The sequence below is a fragment of the Peromyscus californicus genome, unplaced genomic scaffold, assembly GCF_007827085.1.
Source record: "Peromyscus californicus insignis strain IS unplaced genomic scaffold, ASM782708v3 Scaffold_12__1_contigs__length_115047231, whole genome shotgun sequence".
NCBI classification, from domain to species: Eukaryota; Metazoa; Chordata; class Mammalia; order Rodentia; family Cricetidae; genus Peromyscus; species Peromyscus californicus.
In genome coordinates, this window is record NW_026294413.1 from 20,357,673 (window position 1) to 20,381,477 (window position 23,805).

General features: G+C 38.8%; 1 protein-coding gene across 2 annotated transcripts in view; it reads left to right on the top strand.

Moving 5' to 3' along the window:
- Obi1 (ORC ubiquitin ligase 1) overlaps positions 1-23,805 on the top strand; it is a 48,833-nt gene that overhangs the window by 14,427 nt on the left and 10,601 nt on the right. For both annotated transcript variants that reach the window (XM_052732526.1, XM_052732527.1), the window contains 3 exons: positions 3,467-3,558; positions 7,029-7,277; positions 10,655-10,743. In XM_052732526.1, coding sequence (XP_052588486.1) covers positions 3,467-3,558; positions 7,029-7,277; positions 10,655-10,743 — 430 coding nt within the window. The remainder of the gene's footprint in view (positions 1-3,466; positions 3,559-7,028; positions 7,278-10,654; positions 10,744-23,805) is intronic.

Below are 23,805 nucleotides of genomic sequence, written 5' to 3' on the forward strand. Positions count from 1 at the left end.
AGTAAAAACGAAGAGCATTGTAAGCAATTTTTAAAAAGTTCTGGAAATGACAGAGACAGCTGACTACCTGGATAGTTACCCAAAGTTCTTCTGCAATGTTGGGACATTCATTTTTCAGCCTACAGGCCTAGAGTCTCTCAGTCACTTTTCTCTGTGTCCTGTAGAATAGCTGGCAGGCTCTTCTGTAAAGCAGGAACTTGAAGGACCATCTCGCCTTATAAAGTTTAATGGTCACCTTCCTATGGGTCCTGCATGTCCAGTCGATACAACATTTTGTCAAGCAGTCCAGACAAGAACAGTTTCTTGCCCGAATGGCTATTTTTGCTAAGAAGAAGATAATATGGAGTGTCTTCGATGCCCATTTTTATCTTTAAAGTAAATCGGTCCTGCCAGAAACAGACATGTCTCACTGTCCAGAAAGTCTGTTTTTAAAACATTTTAAATGCCATATTCTGTAGGTCTTTCAAGTGTTTGAAGATTACCTATCTAATACTTAGAAAACTTAACATGACTACAAGTTTGATTGTCATAGAAGACTAATTATTAATCTGTATTTCTTAATTATCTATTACAATTTAAATGAGCTGCACAAACATAATACCTTAAACAAGAGTAAAAATATACATACAGTATAACAAAATTAACTTTAAATTTGTATCAATAAACTAAAATCTATATCAATGTAAAACCTTTTTAAAAAGTTGCTCTTTAAAAGTAGGTTCAACAATCCATCCTTTTATCCTATGATAGCTATATCCTATATTTTTATATCATGTTCCCCCGTCTTCTTTTAGAAAGAGATTGACTATGACCAATAACCATTTGTAACCAACAACCTAAACAAAGACAAACATCCATAATCTATTTTTTGCGAGTGTGGGTGTAGTTTTCTAGGCAACATCCTGCTGATATAAGGCACTGTATTCTTATGGGGATACAAAGAAAATTTTAGAATTATGGTCAAATCTTGACTGGAGCAGTCTGTGAGGCTGTATTCTCTGAGCCAGTTGCGTTGAACCTGTTTTTGGATATTGGATCATCTCGACCATGGTGTCATCAGAGACCTTTCAGGGGGTCTTGGTTGTTTAAACCTGAGGTATCTTAACCTAGAAGCCTTTTGCTTCCTGTGAAAACAAAAGCAGAGCCTCCTTTCTAAAGCAACATATCCTTAGACATAAATTTTGAAGTCGAGATACCTTTAAAATATACATATTGGTTTAATTCAGCAGCCTTTATAATCAAATGTCTCTCTCCAGTTAAAAAATCCAAAAGGCAGCCGGGCGGTGGTGGCGCACGCCTTTAATCCCAGCACTCGGGAGGCAGAGCCAGGTGGATCTCTGTGAGTTCGAGGCCAGCCTGGGCTACCAAGTGAGTTCCAGGAAAGGCGCAAAGCTACACAGAGAAACCCTGTCTCGAAAAACCAAAAAAAAAAAAAATCCAAAAGGCAATATAATCCAGACTCTGTGTGTGATTTCCATCTTTATGTGGCTTATTTTTTTATATTACTTTTACTGTCTCTTTAAAAGACTTTAGTTTTTAATTTTTTCTATTTGTTTAATATAACTGTCTATATTCTTTTTTCTCTCTCTTTCAAGCCTACATACATTTTTACACACAGTGTAAGCCATTCAAAGTCTTATTCCATCTGAATCTGCCTTATTGTGAATGTATTGCTTTAAACTCCAGCATTACTAGGACTAAAATAGCAGCTTTGGCTGCTGGCTCCACCCACCTCAGCTTCCCCACATGGCAGAACTACATTTACAGCCAGCTTTGGGAGAACCATGCTCACTGCCAGACTCTGGGAGGCAGTGGGTCTATGCCTCCCAGAATCCTGCAGTGTGTAACCCAAAAACCGTTTTGTTTTTTGTTTTTTTTTTTTGTAATAGCAAAAGCTAAATCTACCATGCAGTGCACTGTGTGGCTTGGCTTGGAGACGCCTCTGTGTACCATGGGAATATGTCATGCTGCACTCAATCCCACACACCATTGTGAACCCGACATACTGTAGCTCACAGCTTGCCTGAGAGACACAACTAGGAAGCTGTTTTTATCTCCGTTTTAGAAATCTTTTTTTTTTTTTAAAGCTTTCTCAGGTTTTAAGTGAAAACTCTTGCCCCTCGTTTTGGCACCATTTGTACTTGGAAGTTTTTGTGTCCCAGCCTGCCGGCAGTTGGGAGAGATCTCTCCCACTCACATCCCCCAAGTAAACACACAGAGGCTTATATTACTTATAACTGCTCGGCCATTAGCTCAGACTTATTACTGACTAGCTCTTATACTTAAATTAACCCATAATTCTTATTTATGTTTAGCCACATGGCTCGGTACCTTTTGTCAGTTAGACATTTACATCTTGCTTCCTCTGTGTCTGGCTGGCGACTCCTGACTCTGCTCTTCCTCTTCCCAGCATTCCTTTAGTCTTCTCGCCCCGCCTATACTTCCTGCCTAGCTACTGGCCAATCAGCGTTTTATTAAACCAACAAAAAACCTACAAAAGCATTATCCCACAGCAATTCATTCCTATCTAAATAATACGAATGAACTCTCTGAAACGAAATAGTCCATTCATCCTTGTGCTTGGATAGACTGTCCGGAAAAAGAGCATCTATAAAATGTTTTGGCTATCGTGTTGCTAACACAAAGGCAGTAACCCCAGTATTAGTTCAGAGCTCTCTGAAAGAATTCATATTGGGAGTATTTCCCACAAATTGGGGTGCACAGATAATGCTGGCACTCAGTCCTATGTAACTGGGTCATTAGATTCAGTGAGAATTGTATCACTAGTACCCAGATTTGTTTTAATTGACAACTGTTTTCAGATTTGCGGTATTCAAAATTGATAAATTAATCCTATGTAGCCCTTTCTTCCCTTGGCTTTGCTATGGTAAGATGTTTAGGTAAGTAAACACAACACTGAAGGTATTTCTTTGGGTATTGTTCATATCATATTTAACCCTCGGGGTTAAAATAAAGAAAGGCCTAATGGTAACCACCCCACCCCCCATGATCCCAAAGTCCCACTCAGTCTTTTGCTCTGTCATGTATCTTCCTTTCCATTTCCATCACAAACAGTATTGAAAACAGTTTCCCCTAACTTTAGACCACTACAACTACTTAAGTTTCCTGAAAGGTGCTGTGTACCTGTGGCTAATTATAGGCTCACTTTTCATGTTTACTGAAGATAAACAAAAATTTACCCCTAAAGTAAAAACAAAGCACCAAGAGTCTCTCTGAACCTGTTATTCTCCTAGCTCCTGTTTGAAACTCCTCTTGCCTCTCCTAATGTGGCACTAATTTTCTTTTCTAAACCTTAATTAGCTTCACATTATTCTTAACTGGACCAGAGTCTCCAATCTACCTATTCAAATTTTATTTCTGGGAAGTTGTATAATATAATATGAAAAAAAAAGTTCATTTTTATTTTACCCAAACCAAGCAAAACTGAGGATTTTTTCCCCTCCAGGAGGAACAGGTGAAAGTGAACCTATGCTCAGCCCTACAGTCAGGAAGCACCTTCGGAGAACAAGACTCGAGCTACTCCACAGAGAGTATGAGGTAACTAAAACAGCTTTAATGTGATTTCACAGTTGACTTAGATCACCCGGTCTGAGACCCACATCTTATGAACCCTTGCTCTTTTTATTTTCCTTGCGTCTTTTTTTGGGAGGAGGGATTGTTTGTTTTGGAAAGTCTTGTGACCCTTATGATTACACATATTCACCCCCATGCCTAGTCTGAAACATTCAATGCCAATCAAAAGGTATTTGATAAGTTTTTTTTTCTATTTTAAATAGAGAATTTTTTTTTTTTTTGATTTTTCAAGACAGGGTTTCTCTGTGAAGCAGTCCTGGAACTCACTCTGTAGACCAGGCTGGTGAGAAATGGTTTTATTTAAGTAAGGACTGGGATTTCATAGAATAGGAAAAAATGGAAACATTTTCCCTTTTTCTTTTCCTTCTTTAAAATTATTTTTTAATTTTTTTTTTATTTTATGTGTGTAAGTGTTTTGTTTGCATGTATGCCTATGCACACTTGAGTGCCTGGTATCTGAGGGCAGGAGAAGGTGTTGAATCACCTGAGACTGCCATGTGGGTGCTGGGAATCAAACCCAGGTCCTCTAGAAGAGCAGCAGTGCTCTTAATTGCTGAGCTGTCTCTCTGGCCCCCTCCTTTTTAAAAGTGTGTGTGTGTGTGTGTGTGTGTGTGTGTGTGTGTGTGTGTGTGTGTGTTGGTCTGTTTAATACTCTGTACCTTTTGGGGTCAATTTAAAAAAAAATGAGCAATTAGATTAAAGAAGCCCACTTAGGGAACTCAATTAATTTGTTACTGCTTATAGATTCAGTGGTGATTATAAACATGATGAATTCTGGTACACTAAATAAATATTATGTTATCTGTTAGCCCAGGGATTTCAGTGTGAAATATGTTATTTCTGATTTTCATCTAAAGGTGAATAAACAGACTGATCTACTGTGAAGGTGGAATTTTTACCAATGAATGAATGCTGCTGGAATAAATATACTTTTGAATAGTAGACATTCAGCCCTTTTGTCATTTTCTCTTCACTACAGGAGGGGTGGAGATTTTATAATGTATACATCTCCATGTGCAAGTGTGTATAGATTATATTTGCTCTAGTTTCATAGACAATATCCAACCCTTGCTTTTAGCAGTTGAAGAAAGGCTTTTTGTGGGGGTAAGAAAACACATGTGCAGCAGACACACAAAAGAAAAGAGCCTCTGCAAAGCAGAGGGGCCTTGTGAAGCTAAAAGGTCAGTCTTTTCTCGAGGGCTGGGGTGTTTTAAGACTTCATCCCCTAGTTTAGGGTTGGTCAATTTGAAGAAAGACAGAATGACTGATTGGCCCACAACAAATATTTATACTGCTATATACATATAGTATGATAGAAAGTAACTTTAAATTAAACTCAGTACATGGAAACTACCTCAGCTGCCCCAAACATTTTAATACACTAGAGCATAAGTGATGAAATAAATGTTCATTCCTACACATGTTTTCCACATTTGTGAATAGATAAATACATGTTTATTTATTCATTGCTATATTAATTTGAAGAATGCAACTTCTTATATTGGGTATTGTGGCACATCCCTTTAATTCCAGCACTTGGGAGACAGGCAGGCAGATCTCTGTAAATTCAAGGTCTGCCTGGTCTACATAGTGAGTTCCAGGACAGCCAGGATTACATAGAGTAGTGATTCTCAACCTTCCTAATGTTGCGGTCCGTTATTCCTCATATTGTGGTGCCCCAACCATAAAATTATTTTCATTGCTACTTCATAGCTGAAATTCTGCTACTGTTATGAATCCCAGTGTAAATATCTGATAGGCAGCACCTATGAAAGAGTTGCTCAACATCAGGTTGAGAACCACTGACACAAAGACCTTGTTTCAAAACAAACAAACAAATAGTGGGGTCTGGAAGAGCACCGTTTCTTTTAGAATGCTATTAAATGCATTATAATTTACTAGTAAATAGTACTGTAACAAATCTAAAATGCACTCTTCCATAAGTAATAAATGCCATAGATATTAATCAGAGAGGTCATTGACTTAAGTCTATTTTCTCTTGCTTGAAGGCAGAACACCTTAACCTGGCTTATGCTTCTGTAAGCTAAAGTTGAGGCATTGTCACCATGATGATGGAACAAAGGGACAAGAGAAGAAAGAGTGCCAGAACTCTCTTTTTTTTAAGTCAGGAACCCATTCATTGATAACCTAGATATCAGTATTAACCCATTCATGAGGGCCTCTTGGCCTAATCACCTGTTGATATTTCCCCCTTGTAATGGTCTCACAGCGACAGTTACATTTCAGCAGGAGATTGGAGGGACATTCAGACAATCACTGACATTTGGAGTTTATTTTCTGTTAGAATTTTTGACCATCTCAGATTAAGATGATACGTCCATTATAGAAGGATAAATGCTATTACACTGTGGCTCTGCTTCTTCGTCGGGATCGTTGGCTGCATTGGTCCACGAGAGTGGAGGGAGCAGAAGTGGGAACAAGGTTCAGATAGCTGTGGGTACAATGGAGACAGCCCTCCAGGAGACAGACTTCAGTGAATCAGCTCAACTTTATTCCAGAATATAAGAAATATATAGGATTGGGGAGCCTGGGGACAAATCCTAATTGGCATTAGATGGCATGCTCCTATAACAAGGCTTCATAGGTGGCAACAGGGTCCTATCAAAATGGCTAGAGCACTTGCCTAATTACCATGTGCGTCATCGGGGGAAGAGCTTTTGCAGAGAACTTTGTCAAGAGTCTCACCCTTGAGATAAGTCAGACATCCTGGGCCCAGAGACATCCTCCATATAAGGCGGGGTAGAGAGCAGGAGGTTTTTGCTGGAAGGAGGGAGTCCTCCATGTTGCCGAACCTAGAGAAAGCTGCCAGGCTACAGTAGTCTGCAACCTCTGATCAACAGAACCTCCCAACATTACACAGAAGAATCTACTCCAAATGTTTGCAGTCACGTGCAAGAGCAACAGCATTTCCAGAGTGATATTTGGAACAGCTCTGACTAGTGGTTGAAGACCCACTACTTATATTAATCTGGGATGAAAAGTGGAAGGATTTCATTCCTACTTCAGGTACAGAAGCAAAAGTGTAAACAAAATTCTCGTTGGCTATTTTGAACAACAGTTTTTAAATTTCTCTCTATAAAGCAATTAACATGCCTTAAATTTTCCTTCTGAATTAGAATCTACTTTTTGTTGAAATTCATGGGTTTTTTTATCATCTTGATGATATCTTAACAAAATCAAAGGGTTGACATTTATATATAAAACCATAGTTGTCTTTGAATTAAAATGTAAGTAATTGGTACCAATTTTTATAAGGGTTAAAAAGCATTTTGAGAATTTAAACTGACTTTTTCATTACAAAACTATACATACACTGATTCAGTTTGAGTTTAATATTCAAGAACACATTGGCTCTGGCTTAACATACACAAGAGTTAGTCCATACCTGATTATTGAATTCCATGCTCTTTCAGGATGAAATAGATTGTTTGCAGAAAGAAGTAGAAGAACTTAAAAGTAAAAACCTCAGCTTGGAGTCACAGATCAAGACTATTCTGGACCCTTTAACCTTGATGCAGGGCAGCCAAAACGAAGACAAACATCCAGCAGCAGATAATCCAAGTAAAACTGACCTGGAAACTGTAGCAGAGTGGAAGAAAAAACTCAGAACAGCTAATGAAATCTATGAAAAAGTCAAAGATGATGTGGCTAAGTTAAAAGAGGTAAGTTGTAGTCTGGGGGAAAAATTTATGATGGTTATTTTTAAAGTTCTACAGTATTTTAAGTACTTTGACAAGTAAAAATAGCCATATACCTTGACTCACCATAAGCTAATTTGTGAGAGCAGGACTGAACCCTGAATGAGCATTTACATGCAATACTAAAACATAGTCTCATTAGCTGTCATTAGCTGCCAAGAACGGTGGTTCCATTTGTGACTATATTTGGAGATGCTGTAGTGCTTGTGTATTAGAGTTCTTCTGGAAGAATTGCATCGGTGGAAAGGATGTGTTTCTGTCCCCCATCTTTGTGGTTTGCCTTAATTTTTTTAAGCTTACAGCAGTGGCTGCTTTTTGGGCATTGAAACAAACATACCCCATTTCCCAACTTAGCAAAGAAACATTTATTCACTTGTTTTTTGAGGCAAAATCTCACTATATAGCCCAAGATTGTATGGATCTTGTACTATGTAGCCCAAGCTGGCCTCAAACTAACCACCCTCCTGCTTCAGACTCCTAGTGTTAGGATTACTGGTGTGTCTCGCTGTACCAGCTGAACAAAAGATTTTAACAGTATCTTTCCTAGCACTACAGTCTCTGGTTTTGAAAGCTGAATATAAGTACATACTGAAAGTTTACTGACTAATTCAGAGAAAGCTGTGAGAAGCTACTTTAGACCACTTATACAAAAGAGTAATGTGGCATATGAGGCTGATTCATTTTCCTATTTATCTATCCATCCAACAAGATATAGAGAATATTAGTTGAGGGAACGGGGAGCAAACTTTTAGGATTTTTTAAATCTAGAAAGGAGATAAAGATGCATGCTATTAACACTAGGGCAGTGACAGGTGTTGCATTGCTTTCTGGAACAAAGAATCTTTAGCTTGACTTCAGGATTATCTACCCTGCCTGGAGTACAGTAGTGCTAAATGAGTATGGTTTTATAGCACTTGTTTCTACAACCACCCTTTTAACCTATCTGCATTCTCTTAAAATGCTCTTCTTGTTCTGAATTACTGCATCCTGAGCCATGAAATCATTAATGGACTCCATATGATATTTTATAGAAGATCCACTGCATATTAGCTCTCATATCTTCAGAGAGGTTAAGTAGTAGAGGAACATTTTCAACTCAGTGTAAACCATTGTCCATATAGAAAACAAATGCTGTGCGATTCATAAAAGGCCAGTGTGAAAGGAAGAAGGAAACTGCTTTCAGACAAAAAGAAACTACATCCATACTTCCCTGCATTTTTATAAGGGAAGTATATAGTTCACTTGTGTATTAGCAGACAGCCTTAGTGTAAACATGTTACCTTTGTTAAAAGATAAGAAAAACTAAAAGGAATGACATCTAACTATTATTAATCAGCAGTTTCTCCTGTGACTTCCAATTTTTCCTTTGAGCCACCAGCAAGCTGTGTGTGGTCTTCTATAGTTAGTAAATTTTTGGCAGAAATACTTCTTAGAGCATGAAGCTCTGTGCAGAGTTCACTCTGGGCTTATAATATCACTGTGGAGAATATATGAAAAGAAGGCTATGTAAAGCACAATTATTTTTAAATTCAATGGTTACAGATATCCTAAGACATCAGAATTATTTGGGATATTTAATAAGCCTGTTTGGGGTACCCACTGATAGTATTAAGTAATAAATTATAAATGAGTAAGAAACATGGACTATAGAGACAAAACACATATGTGAAGTACAAATAATGATCTAAGTCAGATGCAGGAAAAGAAATGATTCAGGAAAGTACAACTTGGTGTGAGCAAATGGACTTCTGGTGCTTCCTGGATTCAGTGAGTTTGGAAACATTATGAGACATCATTCCCAGTCAGTTGAGAATGCACAATTATTAAAGTCTTTGATATCCCTAGGTAGTATAAGTAGGCAGAACTCTACTGTTTATAACCTTTATTTCCTTTTAATAGTTAGGAGCTATCCAGCCTATAATGAGAAGTATTAAAAAGCCACAGGACTGGTGAGGGACCTTGAAACATACTGATAGTGTACCAGTATTAGGGTGTGGGGGTAGGGAAGGAAGTCAAGTGAGTTCTAATTTAAGCTTCTTGTCATCATCAAAAAATATTCACTAAGTGCCTCCCTTTATGGTGCAATGCTTGAAAGCTTAATTCATTGTTGGTATGTATGAGGCAGTAAATGGCTTTCCTTGTATCTTCGGGGGGTAATAATGGTGTCTATCAGTCACTTAAAGAATTAACCCTCCACCATCCTGACTTGTGTGCATCCATGAAGGTGAGCGAGTGCTCAGAGCCCAAAATGAACTTGGATAAGTTTGAATAAGGGTATAGGCTGCAAATGGGTATTCTCCACCCTCCTTTTCTTGTTACTGTTGAGGTACAATTATATTTAAGTAGACAAGTAATACATTCTGGAACTTAGTCAAAAATTGGTTGGGTTTTTTTACTATATATGTTTAAAAATTCTTAGTTTACCCTTTTTTCCCCCCTGACAGTAATTCTATGACTTGTTAACTATGAAAATAAATGTTCTAACCATAGCATTTTCTTTGCTGAGTGAGTTAAGTTTGGTGTCTGATCTATAGAGTTTAATTTTGTTAGTAGCACACAAATGCAATAACAGAAATTTAAATAAAAGGGCTTTTAAGAAAATCCTAGTCTAAGAGCATTGGTTTTGTTTGTTTGTTTGTTTTGTGTAGGCTATCTGTGATACTGAGCTTCTAGCTTCTCCCACCCCTTCTTTTTGTGAAAGTCTATGTCTTCCATCTGAGATACTGGATGTTTTTTAGTAATTTTTAGATATTGAACAAATCAAGAAAAAAAAGTTATGCTTAAAGGACTTTTTTCTTACATATGTATGTCAAGGGACAATTGGTGGAACTTATTAGGAAATACTACCCGAATTTCAAGGGTATCAGAAAGACAGAATAAGAAGGACTTGTTGAATAAAGAAAATCCATAGCTTTCTTGTGTTAGATTTATCACTAGAGAAGTGTTTAAATAGTACCAAGAAATTAGTCTTATGGTGTAAGAATTAACTCTTAAGCATTAGTTTGTAAATACTTGTGGATGATATAATCCTGTCTTGTTTAGAGCATTCAATTATGGACAAAACAAAACAAAACCTCATGATCCCTTAGTGGCTTTGAGCTAACTAACTAACACAGCTTCGTTTCCCTGAGTAGAGGATTTAGAAAGTGCTTGGGGATTTTAAATGCCTCGTTGTAGTCACAGTTTCAAGCTCTACCCCCTGGTAATTTTACATTTCTAAGGGCTATGTCTAGTATTCAGTTTTCTGATACTGTTGTAAGAATACAGATGGCTCATGTCATAATTTTTACAAGGAAATTTTATGTTAGCTTTTGTTTAATTATTTTTAACTCTTCTTCCAGGCAAATAAAAAATTGAAGTTGGAAAATGGTGGCCTGCTGAGGGAGAATTTACGACTTAAGGCTGAAGTTGACAACAGATCTCCCCAAAAGTATGTATCTCGCTGGGCGGTGGTGGCGCACGCCTTTAATCCCAGCACTTGGGAGGCAGAGCCAGGCAGATCTCTGTGAGTTCGAGGCCAGCCTGGTCTCCAAAGCGAGTTCCAGGAAAGGCGCAAAGCTACACAGAGAAACCCTGTCTCGAAAAAACCAAAAAAAAAAAAAAAAAAAAGTATGTATCTCACAGAGCAAGGCCTCTGCACTTGTCAGTGCTTTGAAGCTGACTCTGTGATGGCTTATGGTTTCCATTTGACTCATTATTTAGGAAAGTTGAATGTTTCTAAAAGTCAAGTGCAAGTCTTAGCTTCAGTTGAGGCTAATTTAGAAGAAGGGATTTCATTCTAAACTCCTTTCCTTTTTTAATGTATAAGAATATTGTTTTATGTTATCTAAGACAAATGAGCCTTCACTTGGTTTTACATACAACTATTTAATAGTACTAATGAATACTGAGCTTAAAACAGTGCAACTTTAGCTGTGTTTTGACATAAACTTGATTATAGTCAATTGTCCCTATAATGTAATCGCTGCCTGATACAGTAAGAGGTGATGTAAATTACTACTCACAAGTGAGGTGGGGCCATAGAGAGATTAAACTCACTTATCTAAATCTGCCCAGGAGTTAGTGATAGTAGTAGGATTTGAGCTAAGGTAGTACCACCTCGGATTCTGAGTGCATAGCAATTACAGGAAAAGCCTTGTCTGAAATAAAATACGGTGTTGTCCACTAAATCTTGAACTACATTGAGACTATAATGAAGTGAATTGACTCTTCTTTTATGATGGTGGACACTTCACCCTGTGTTAGAAGTTGCAGGTTTTGACCTGCATAGCATTTAATTTGGTTTGTCTATTTAAAGTGGTAAGAAGGAACTAGGAGTTAAGGGGTGAAGATGGAAAAGAGATGAGAGCACTTTTGGAGTCCTCTCCCCTCTCCCCCCACAGGAGGACACAGGCAAATGAGGAGGTAGTAGGGATGCCAAGGTATGCAGTCTCTCTGATGCACTATGACATGCATCAGAATGCCACCATTGCTTTGCTTCTGACCACTAGACTTCCTTTTTCTTTTGTAAGAAGACAAAGCAGGAATAAGTAAATAATGGATGCGTGTCCTAGCAGAGAAGAACCAGCTCTTGTTGAATGCAGTGCGTACGGTTAGAGGATGGGAAAGTCAATCCTAATTACACAAAGGGGACATTGCATATCAGCGGTGACAAAAGGTAGAGCCTTTACTCTAAATGTTCCCTTCTCCAGTGCTCATCCAGCCCTGTTTTCTTTCCCGTCAGATGATGTCCTACTCTGACAAATTAGTGAAATAAGCCGAGGAAGTGTTGCTTTTATGTGGGCTTGAATCCCTGTTATTGGCAGCCCGCCCTGCCAGTCACAGTAATGCTTATCCATTAGTCGTTTCCCACAGCGTGCTGAATGGAATGAAAGCTATTTTGTTTGTAGCTTTTATTTCTTGAAAAGTTGCCCACCAGATTTCAAGTTTAATGCCAGCACAAAGATGTGTGCTTTTAAATATCCATAACTTCTACCAAATAAATAACTGGAGAATCTCACCTGAGGAAATCTGGCCTCCATCTACTTGCAACCAAGCAGCCACACATCTGAATCCACCATCACTTGCCATCTTTAATGTGCATTCCTTCTTCTCTTCATGGGAAGGGAATAGTTTCATTTGAACAGTGATTTGAGCTGACCCCTATTCTAGATCAATTTGCAAAGCATTGAGGTATTAAATCTTTGTATGTGATTTATAGCCTTGTTTACTCTGTATCAGTAAACCCTGGTAGGATTCGGAGACAAGCTGGTCAAAGCTGAAAATACTCAGATATGCTTCACTACAGAGTACTTATGTTTGTGTAGAAAAGAATATGAAATTTCAAGAATTTAAAAGTAAATGAAAACCTGCAAAAATCACCCATTCATTTCCTTCTCTGCATAGGAAGTGCCTTGACCAATTATTTACTCCTGTCTAGTTGTCAAGTGTAAAGGAATACTTCTTACACTGTACCATGGTGTTATTCTCTGGTATATCCCACAACTTGAGCAGACTGTTCTCTAAGTCACACATTAGAGTGCACTTTAGACACCAGAGTAGGCAAGAATGAGGAAGGGGTACTAGTCATCTCAGGCTTCCAGAACAAAATACACAGACAGTTTGACTTAGATAATAGATTTATGTGTGCACAGGGGCTGAAGACTGAGAACAAGGTTTGGCAGGTTCATTTCTCGTATAGGCTCTCTTTCTGACTTACTGACAGCAACCTTTTTATTATGTCTTCAGATAGTAAAGAGAGGAGAATGACAGGGTTTTTAATCTCTCTTCTCTTTCTAAGAACACGATTCTATAGGTTTAGGCCTCACCCTTGTGACCTAATTTAACTTTAATTACCTCTTGAAGACCTTGTTTCCAAGTATTAGCACACTAAGACAGAGGTCTTCACATAGTCTGTGGCTGACTCCCCTTATTGAAAACAAGGGGAACTTGAGGATTTCTGTTGGTTTCAGGTGAAATTGTTTTATCTTTTAGAATGAAAGTCTGAGTTATCATTTATCTTTCTTGCTGTGTCTTTCAGTTCTATCTTTGATCCTCCATTATATCTAATCTTAAAGTGTACTGGACATTTTTTCCATCCTTAACTTGAATGAAAAAGTCCTCTGGAGCACACGGATGCTCTAGTAGGCACGTTCTTTAAGGGTTCAATCATCCACTCTGGTTTTTATAAAATTCATTGTATCTAAGTAAGTGTTCAGAAAATGGAGTCTTTTTTTCCTCTTTAGCGTTTTCCTTCTGAATTCATATGCTAGGAGGAGAGCAGCTATTTGCATTGTCAGTTTGTCCTAATGAGGCTTCCCAAAATGAATGTCCAGAGTTTAATGGGTTGTGGCATGCCTTTGAGTTTACCAGTCTAATATCTGAAGAATACTCAATTCTATAGCCAAACCAGAAATATTTAATGTTTTCTCTTTATTTAATATTAAAGGAGAAGCTTTAAACTATGAGAATATATGTCCTGCCAATCCCTGCCATAGCCTAGGTTCTTCTGCTCGCATATCTGTTAACAGTCTTGAATTTTTCCTTCTTGGCTCATAGCACGACTAAATTTATATTTTGTGTAATTGTTTAATAACTTTCTTCTCTTTGAGCAAAAACTACAGTTTTATATTCAAAATTTTTTCTACTACATTTTATAGAATGTTAACTGGTGTTCTGGTTTTAATACTTGTTGGTTGAGTAAATCAAAGAAACACATATCCCTGAGACTGTTAAGTATTATGGTTATTTAAGAAAATGTGTATCTTGGACTTTGGGGGCCGTTATAGCAAAATATCCATATATTGAATGGTTTCCAATTTATTTCTTACAGTTCTGGAGGCAGGGAAGTCCAACACCAAGGTGCTGGCAAACTCAGGCTTTGATGTAGGTCCATTCTCTGATTCATAGATGGTTCTCTTTTTGTTGTGTCTTTGTGTGGAAAAAGGACAAAGAACATCCCTGGATACTTTATGCTGGTACTAATGTCATTTGAGAAATAACGGCCTCCAGTGGCTCTTTTGCCAAATAGCGTTACAGCCCCCATCCCTTTCTCCAGTTATAACATAACTAGGCTTCCTCTACTAACCTAATTTCACCAGCAAGGCCCCACCTCCTAAAGGCTCTAAGTCTTCACACTAATGCCACAGAGATGACCAGGTACTTGAAACATGAACCTTAGGGACGTACTGCACTCAAGCTACGATACTCTGACATACGACATTCCATAGGTTGCTGTGGCCACACAGCCCTGCCATTTGTAGAGTTTGTGGCCTGTCTTGACCTGGCTCCACAAAAGCTTTCATACATACTTATTCCACTATTTTTCTGGCATCTCTAAAATCCTGGAGTCTCTATTGCAACTTAGACTTCACCTCAAAGCTTGACTCATAGCATGCTCAGGGGCTTCTCATAGAGGATACAGGCTCATGGGTGTTTTTTATGAAACCTGGGTACAAGCCTTTGGCTCTATAACTTGCATTCTATGTGCCTATAAAACAGTACCATGTGAACAACATCAACTGTTGCCAGTTGAGAAATGGTGTGGCCACTTTGCATATGCAACAGTCTCCGTCTCTGCCTGCAAGGTTAAATCTGGGAAAGCATTTCACTGGGTGGCCCTATTCTAGCAGGGGGCCCCTTCAGCTTTCTATTTTTAAATGGATTCCAAGGGCTTTTGCTGATTTATACCCTGGGCCTTTCAATGGGAAGGGTAACACCTTCAATTATTTCAGTCAGTGATCCTAATCTTATTAACATCTACACCGAGCCACTTCATAGCCTGAATTCTGTGCTGTGTAGAAACTTTCTCTGACAAATAAATTAGACTATTATGAATTCAGCCTCACTCAAAGTTTTAGGACATAGACAAAATGTGCCTTGATTCTTTGTCAGAGCATTAAATGAATGGCCCCTGGCTTAATTGCTTCTGATCTTTGTTCCCATCTGAAACTTTGTATGCAGTCTTTACCATCAGTATTTCTGTCAGCATTCTGGTCTTCAGAATTTCCACTGGAGTCACCCATTAGAGGCTTTGAAGACTCCTTTAGCCCACATCTCCAAACTCATCTACATTTTCCCATAAACCATTTCCAAGGGCCTAAGAACTTCATGATCACATTTACTTTATTGAAGCAGAAACCCCATTCTTCATAATAATTGTGCCTAGTCTTTTCACATTGCTCGGGTCAAAATACCCAACAGAAGAACTGAAAAGAGAAAAGGCTTGTTTGTTTTTTTAGCTCACTGTTTCAGAGAACTTTGAACACATCAAAGGTGGAAGATATTGGAAAGGTTTGTCTGTGTTACCAGTGTGTGACATTGGAAAGGTTTGTCTGTGTTACCAGTATCTTCTACTGTTCCCGTGGCATGGACCAGGAAACAGCTAGACCAGAACAGAACCAGGGAGAGACGTAACCTTCATAATCTTACCCTAGTGACCTGCTTTCACCCAAATGCTCCACAACCTTCCAGATAACACCACTGGATGGGGTTAGTCAAAACAGTAAGGGACATTCAAATTCAGACCATAATAGGCAGACAGTTTGCTCTGTTGCCAGTTTTGGCAAAGTGGCTACTCTTGTCGTCAGTGAGTCACCTCAGTTGTAGAATGTACAGCCAGATGTGGAGCATTTTGGAAATTGAGGCTAGAGAGCTGGTTCAGGTAAGAGTGCACATTGCTCTTCTAGAGGATCCCAGTTTGGCTTCTAGCACCCACACCAGGTGGCTTACAACTGCTTCTAACTCAAGCACTCGGAAATCAAACACCCTAGTCTGGCCTCTGCAGGTACTATACTCACATACTCCACTCAGACACATGTTCACACACACAAATATTTAAAAAAATAAAAATGTAATTGTTTTTAAATTCTGAAAGTCATTATATAAAACTTGGTAATAAAATTTTGATTTAATGGCTTTTCTTTCTATAAATATGTATCTTGGTAATGTGTTATCATTGTGTCTTTGTTATGGTCTATGCGTTTGATGTCTTCCTGCATGCAGTTTACTGTACAACAACCTCAAGGCTGGTCAGTTAGACCTGTGTTCACCCATGCCCACCCTCCTTTTAGGGGAAGTTAAAAGTTCTCTGGACAGTAAGAACCCTATCATATTAGTAGATAAGAAAATAAGGGCACTAGAAAGGAAGCAGTACGCTTTTGGATTATGGCTGAGATTCCTTACCTTCTTACTATATTTGTATAACAATCAGCTACCAGTGTGTCAGACTATCTAAAAACAGAGGTAAGACATTGACCTTCCTTCCTGTCCTGAACTGCAAGTTCATGTTTGCATTTTCTACTCCTGTCAGCACAAAGCCTGGTGGTTAAGGGCTTAGTTCCAGAGACAGAGTACCTGAATCCAAGTTTCTGTGCTTCCACTCTGTCCCTGTCTGTGTTCTCTGCATAATTCATTTCCTGCTACACTCAGAAATTGTCTATAGTACAGTATAAATCAAGTTGCTTAAATTTCCTACTTGAAACTGCCCAGTATTTTCAAAAGATGAAATCCAGACTCTGCATAAGCTCTCCTGTACCTGTCTTTCTTCCTTCTCCATGTTCCCCAGCTCACCTCCTCTAGCCTTCCTGGCCTTCTGTTTATAGAACATGCAAGGCTGGCGTCCTCTGCTCAGAATGCTCTGCTTTCTGATCTCTGTAGATCATCAGAGTCATTTTTCCTGATCATTCTGTTGAAACCAGCTCCTGCCTTTATTGTTTCCTATTTCCTTACCATTTCTTGTCATAAGGCTAGAAGAAGAAAACCATACAGGGAAGTATTCGAGTATGTTGATTATAAACATGGGTTCTAGTTCCAGACTCTCTAGGACTGAACACTGGCTTTTCTTACAACCTCTGAAGTTTTTTACATCTCAGTTTTGGGTTTTTGTGAAATGGGCCCAATGGAACTTGCCTACCATAAAAGTTACACTCAGGGTTAAGCAAATTAAAGTTTTAAATGTACTCATAACAGAGGCCATTGTTAACACTCAGCCAGTCTTACAGTATGGTCAGTTTAGTCTTTTCATTTCCTGAAATTACCGTGTTCATTTAGTTGCTTATCTCTTTGTTGTCTATCTCCTCCATTCTGAACTCTGAATTCAAAAGACTAAGAAGTTTGAAGCCTATCTTTTTTACTTCTAGAACTCTTAGACCTGTAAAGCACCTGGTAAGTATTAGTTAAATAAACAAATTAACAAGTAGATAATATTAAACACATTATTTAGCTTATTGATACTCTCAATTTCTATAGATAATATACATTGAGAGGATTAAAGAACTATTTCTACATCTCTGTATAACATATGTGCTACTTACTGTTCCCTTGCTATGAAGAGACACTGGGACCAAGGTAGATTATAAAAGAAAGAGTTTGATTGGGGGCTTGCTTACAGATTCAGGGGGTTAGACCTTGGCCAACATGATGGGGAGCATGGTGGCAGGCAGGCATGGCACTGGAGCAGTAGCTGAGAGCTCACATCCTTATCTGTAGACAGCAGACAGAAGCAGAGAAAGACTGGGGCTGCCATGGGCTTTGAAAACTCAGATCCCACTTCTGGTGACCCACCTCCTCCATCAAGGCCACACCTCCTAATCCTTCCCAAACAGTTCTCCCAACTGGGGACCAAACATTCAAATTTATGAGCCTATGGTAGGGGGCCGCTCTTGTCAGACCACCACAGCATGTAACAAAGAATGAAGAAGAGGGGTGTTTCTTTGTCTGAGTCTAAATAATTATATCCACTGTACTCCATCATGTGCAGAAAACTATTTTTCTCTTGATTTGTTTGTGTCCTTCTCAGCAACTTCACTACTCATCGAGTTGCCAAATATAAAAAAGTTAATCCTAGTTTTACTGTTTCTCCTCCTTCCACATCTGGCTGTCCAGATGCTCTTTTGAACATACTTCTCAGTTCTACATTTGTAAGCTCTCATCCCATTCCCAGCAGCTAAGATAGACATCATTTCTTGGTCAGCCTCACTATTTGCTTCTTTTCCTTGAGGGTGCCCTGAACCTTGAGTGTCTACTTTATTGTTGCCTGAAATCTAGACTATAAATCTGATCTTTTTGCTCTTCTGTTTGATGACATTTGGTGTTCCCAGTCACCTTCATAGTAAAGCTTAAATTTCTAACTCCAGCCTACAAGGCTTTGAGTGCTTGACCTTTAAATTTTCTTGAGTTTTCTCTTGCCTTCTCCTTGTTTTCTGTTCTGGTCATGTGGAATTTTCCCTGGGCTCACATTTTTTTGTTTTGTTGTTGTTGTGGTTTGTTTGTTTGTTTCTGCTGTATTTGCATACCTTGGCTCAAACCTTCTCCCTCATCTTCCCTAGTCCTGTCTGTAGCCAAATTTCTAAATGGTCTTATTAAATAAAAAACATGGAGCCAAATATAGGGATGAAAGCCTGAGAGAGATCAGGGAAATAGGGAAAGCCACCAGCCAACCTTACCTCACCAACTCTGGAGCTTCTAAATGCGAGTTACTTCCTGTCTACCCACGCTTTTATTGCCTTGCTGTTCTACCCTCTCATTGGCTCTCTTAGCCCAGCTACCTCACTTCCTCTTCCTACACAGCTCTGTCACTTTCTGTCTGTCTGTACAGACCTCCAGGTCTCTATGGTTGGTACTGGGATTAAAGGTGTGTGTCACCACGCTTGGCTCTGTTCCATAGTGTGGCCTTGAACACAGAGACCCTGCCTGCTAAGTGATAGGATTAAGGGCGTGTGCTACCACTACCTGACTTCTTTGTTTACTTAAAATGGCTAGCCTTTTCCCCCTGATCTCCAGGCAAGCTTTATTTATTAACACACAAATAAAATATCACCACATTTCAGCACAAATAAAATATCACCACACCTGTCCAGTATTATTACTTATTATTACTATTATTATTATTTTAAGTTAGTGGCTACCACTATTTGAAGTCAGCCCAGTGTCACTATGGTGAGAACCTCCACAATTTCGTAGGCAGAGGTGCAGAGGTGTGCCATGCCTTCCTTTTGTTCTAATTATTCTGATACTCGTTATGGTAGCAGTCATGCTGCATACAGATCAGCACAGTGACTATCATGACAACTGACTCTGCCAACCCCGGGGCACTTAGATATATTTCCAAATGCTTGTACGTATATTTGCACTATACAGATCTGTCATGTGTCCTTTCTGGGACCGACAGAAGAAAGCTGTCCTTTCACTCTACTGTACTGTCACTTAGAGTAAACTAACCAGAGTGGTAAGATGTTTAAGTTTCTTTCTGTACTTAAAGTGTGTGAGAGGTTTAAGATAACAGGACATCAGAGATTAGCGTTTTCTCCAAATGAGATCTCCAAAGGAACAGATTTCAGAAGGTTCTCTAAAGTATGTCAGAAATTAGCAGTTACAGAGGGAAACAGAGATTTTCTCCAGTCCTCTGTTTCTAGTCTCCGTGTAAGCTGGATTATCTCTCTGTGCTGGTTTTAAGCTGTGGATCAATTCTAATTCATGAATCTGCTTTTCCTAAAGGAGCCACATACCAGTCCACTCCATTTCTTATCGCACTGCTGATCTGGCTGGCTTGGGCTGCTCTTCTCTCTTGCCCTATTCCAGCACCTTTTTTTTTTTCCTCCAGATTCTGCTCTGACAAACACAGTGAATCTTGGTATTTGACCCCAGCCTGATCTGGTGACTGATTCTGTTCTGCCCTTTGGTTTTCCCAGAAGGAGAACTTGTAGACTGTCAGGGGAAGCATGATGATACCCTGGGGCCAGACTGTGACAGCAGCTTGTGCTCTAGCCCTTGGGCTGGGTGCCTAAGGCCCTTCTCTAGATATACAGCTAATTGGTGATAGACAGTTATTGCAGTTTTCTGTCGCTTTGTCTTTCTTGTGTTGATCGGATACTTTAGGTGCTCACAATGTTGATAACTAAACAGTGGGGTTGTCAGAGAGATTATGAATGGATGTTTGAGAACAGGAACAATGGCTTCTACTTACCTTGTAGTCCTTCCTCGTAACCCCCTGAGCACACACTAGTCCTCAATAACTCATCTGAGTAATAATTACTGAGGAGCTAGATCACAGTTCTTTTAGTTTGACTGTTCTTTATGCAGAGAGAGAAGGGACAGAGAAAGAATGAGAGAATTTTGCTAAAAATGAAAAAAATACATATACTAATACTTATCTGGGAAGTTTTCAAAATGACTTATCACTTATCAGTACTATCTTCTACTGCTGAGATTCTGTTAAGATTACTGTGCTTTGGAGATATGCCTGTTTTTACTCTGTAAATGAAAAAAGATGTAAAATAGTATTTTTCCCATGAATGATTAGGATTACCATCAATATCATGCAAACTTCAAGGGCAATCCTTTACTAAATTTTTCCCCAAAAAATGAGATTTATCTCACATTCAAATGAATCTATCTCACTGATAGCATAGAGCGAATAGTGCTTGGTTGGCAGTGGGAAAGGTGATTCACTAGTTACAGTTCTCCAAGTGAAGGACCAGAGACCCCCGTCTCTCACCAATGACACAAGAAAGGAAAAAAGCTAGCAAAAACCAGTCTGTATTTCCCCGTGTGACTCTGAGTGACCTGGTGTGGGTTCATGCTTTGTTAGAGACTTGCCTCCAAAGGGATGAACGTGACCCATCCCGGTCATTTCTGTTGAGATTGTCAGGTTCCAGCAGTGTAATCCTTTAACTATAAGTGCATGGTTACTTTAATAAACACTAAAGAACTTTCTTTAAAATGATGCTACTGCTGCTGTTTTTAAACCTGTTCTCCATTTGAAAGCTTGCTAGATAGATTCTACCTTGCTATTGTTTTGAGAGAGGGTCTCCCTGTGTCTCCCAGATGGCCTCAAACCTGAAATCCTCCTGTGTTAGCTTCTGAGTAGTTGGTGTTACAGGCGGTGCCACCATGCCCAGCTTCTACCTGGTTTTTGAAATGTTACTTTGAGAAAGTGCAGGAAGAGGAGTTGTTCCAGTACTCTCTGTCTAAGCCCGTCAGTAACCCCCCAGTAAATCAGGTGCTCTTCTGCGTGTCACCGTCAGTGGTGGTGACAGTAGTCACTGTGGTCATTAAATATTTGTTCTAATTATTCTTGGTGAGTCACAGATGAAAGTGTGCTTTCCTTTTTTATATTTTATTTTTTGCATGGTGGGCCAACGCGCAGAAATCGTTTGTCTTAGATTTGTAGAAGATGTGTTTCCTGTATCCCCTCAGTATACCTCACTATATGACGTTTTTATAGAGGTATGATGTGACTAAGATTGTCATAGACAGTACTTTTTTGATTGGAAATTGCCTAGGAGTTTATGTAACTAAGTGCTTAATTTTAAAAAGAGAAAAAGCTTTGAGGAAGCGGTTTTTCAGGAACATGTCTCAGCAACATGTAGCCAGTTGGCAACATGGTTCAGTGGTATAGAATTTGCCTATCATGTATGAAATGCTCAGTTTCTAAGTCCATGATTTGGGTGGGGCTTAGAATCAATTTTTTTTGTAGTGTCTAGATAGAGTATTTCTACTGCATCCTGCCAAAGCATATCCAGTGTTGAAGTAGACATGGAAAATGTACAGTCAAGCCATAGGAAGGTAAGAGAAGAATCATGCTGAGGCATTTGAGTCTTCTTTCCCACCAAGTATAATTTTGAGTTTCTTCAGCTCTGTTCTTCCCTTTCCTCTTTACTGAAATACCCACTCCCACCCCCCCATTTTGGACCCTCTGTGCCCACATACAAGGCAGGACTTCCAGCTAATCTTTCCTGTGCTTCCCATTCCCATCAGACTCAGACTTTTGATAGATTCATTATCCAGGCTACTCAAGTTATTCCCAATCAAAAAATGTTTTCAAGTCAGGGAATTTCCTAATTGGTAGAACTTGTATAATGAAGAAATGGAAAGAAAAATACAACAAAGAAAATACTTCTGCCAGCATGTCTATAATGCCAGCATTTGAAAGACTGAAATGGGTGATCTTGAGTTTAAGGCCAGCCTCCCCCAATATAAGGAGCCCCTGCCTTAAAAGAAAATAAGCCCTGTACTTAGGTTACATACACAAGCAAATCTATGATAGATTTTTCTCTTCTTTCTTTTTTTTTTTTTCTTAGTTTTGGTTTTGGTGTTTGGTTTTTGAGACAGGGTTTCTCTGTTCTCTGTGTAGCCCTGACTGTCCTGGAACTCACTCTGTAGACTAGTCTAGCCTCACAGAGATCTGCCTGCTTCTGTCTCCCAAGTGCTGGTATTAAAGGTGTGTACCACCATCACCCAGCAATTCTTTTATTTTTAAAATAATAAAGTTATTTTATGAATATGGATGTTTTGCTTGCATGTATGTCTTGTGCACCACATTGCATGCAGTGCTCTCAGCAGCCAGAAGAGGGAGTAGCATCTTCTGGGACTAGAGTTACAAGTGGTTATGAGCCACCAAATGAGTGTTGGAAACCAAACTCTAGTCCTCTGGAAGAGCATCAAGTGCTCATAGCTTCTAAGTCATCTCTTCAGCCCTAGGTCATTCTTTATTAGAGTAACTGTGGTTGTTCTTAAATATAAATTTTTGAGAATCGTGTCAACTATTATAATTTAGGTAGTTTTTATTCTGCATAATAGTTCAAAAATAAGTAAGCAAGCTGTCATAATAATCACTGGGAAAAATTCACTATTGTCTTATGAACTTTAATATTTTGTCAAAACATATATTACTATCAGCATAAATGTATATGGACATGAAAATGGTAAAAACTAATATTTAGTACTCTAATATTTATACAGCACAATTTAGAAGACTTGAAACTTTGAGACATTAAAGTATTATTTCTTTTTGAAAACACAAATCTTACAGAGGTTTTGAGTCATGCTTGCCTTCTCTTCATTTATGTGAGTGTGTTGGTTAGTTTTTTGTTAACTTGACACAAACCAGGATCATCTGGAAAGGGGAAAACTCCATTGAGAAAATGTGTCTATGAGGTTTGCCTTTTGGCCATCTCTGGGGCATTTTCTTGGTTAATGATTGCTGTGGGAGGACCCAGCCCACTGTGGGTAGAACTACTCCTGGTAGTTGATCTTAACATTATGTAAGTAAGCAAGCTAAGCAGGCCAGGGTGGGTAATCTCTTAAGTGGTGTTCCTCCATTGTCTCTGCTTCAGTGCCTGCCCTGACTTCCCTCAGTGATGGACTGTGATATCAAATGTTTCAAAATGCACTAAATAAGTATTGGTATACGAAATATTAGTTTAACCATTTTTGTGTCCATATGTGTTTATGCTGATAAGAAGATGTAATGTTTTGACAAAAAATAAATAAATAAAACCCATAGGGACAATTGTGAATTTTCCCCAATGATGACCAAGACAACTCACCCACTCATTTTTTGAATTATTGTGCATTATAAGCCAAATAAATCCTTGCCGTGTTGCTTTTGGCCATGTTGTTTACTGCAACAATGGACAGAATACTAGAACAGTGAGCTAACCTCTCTTTGATACATCGATAAGTTATCACACTCCTATGTCTGCATAAACTCCCACCCTTTTATTCTCCCTGC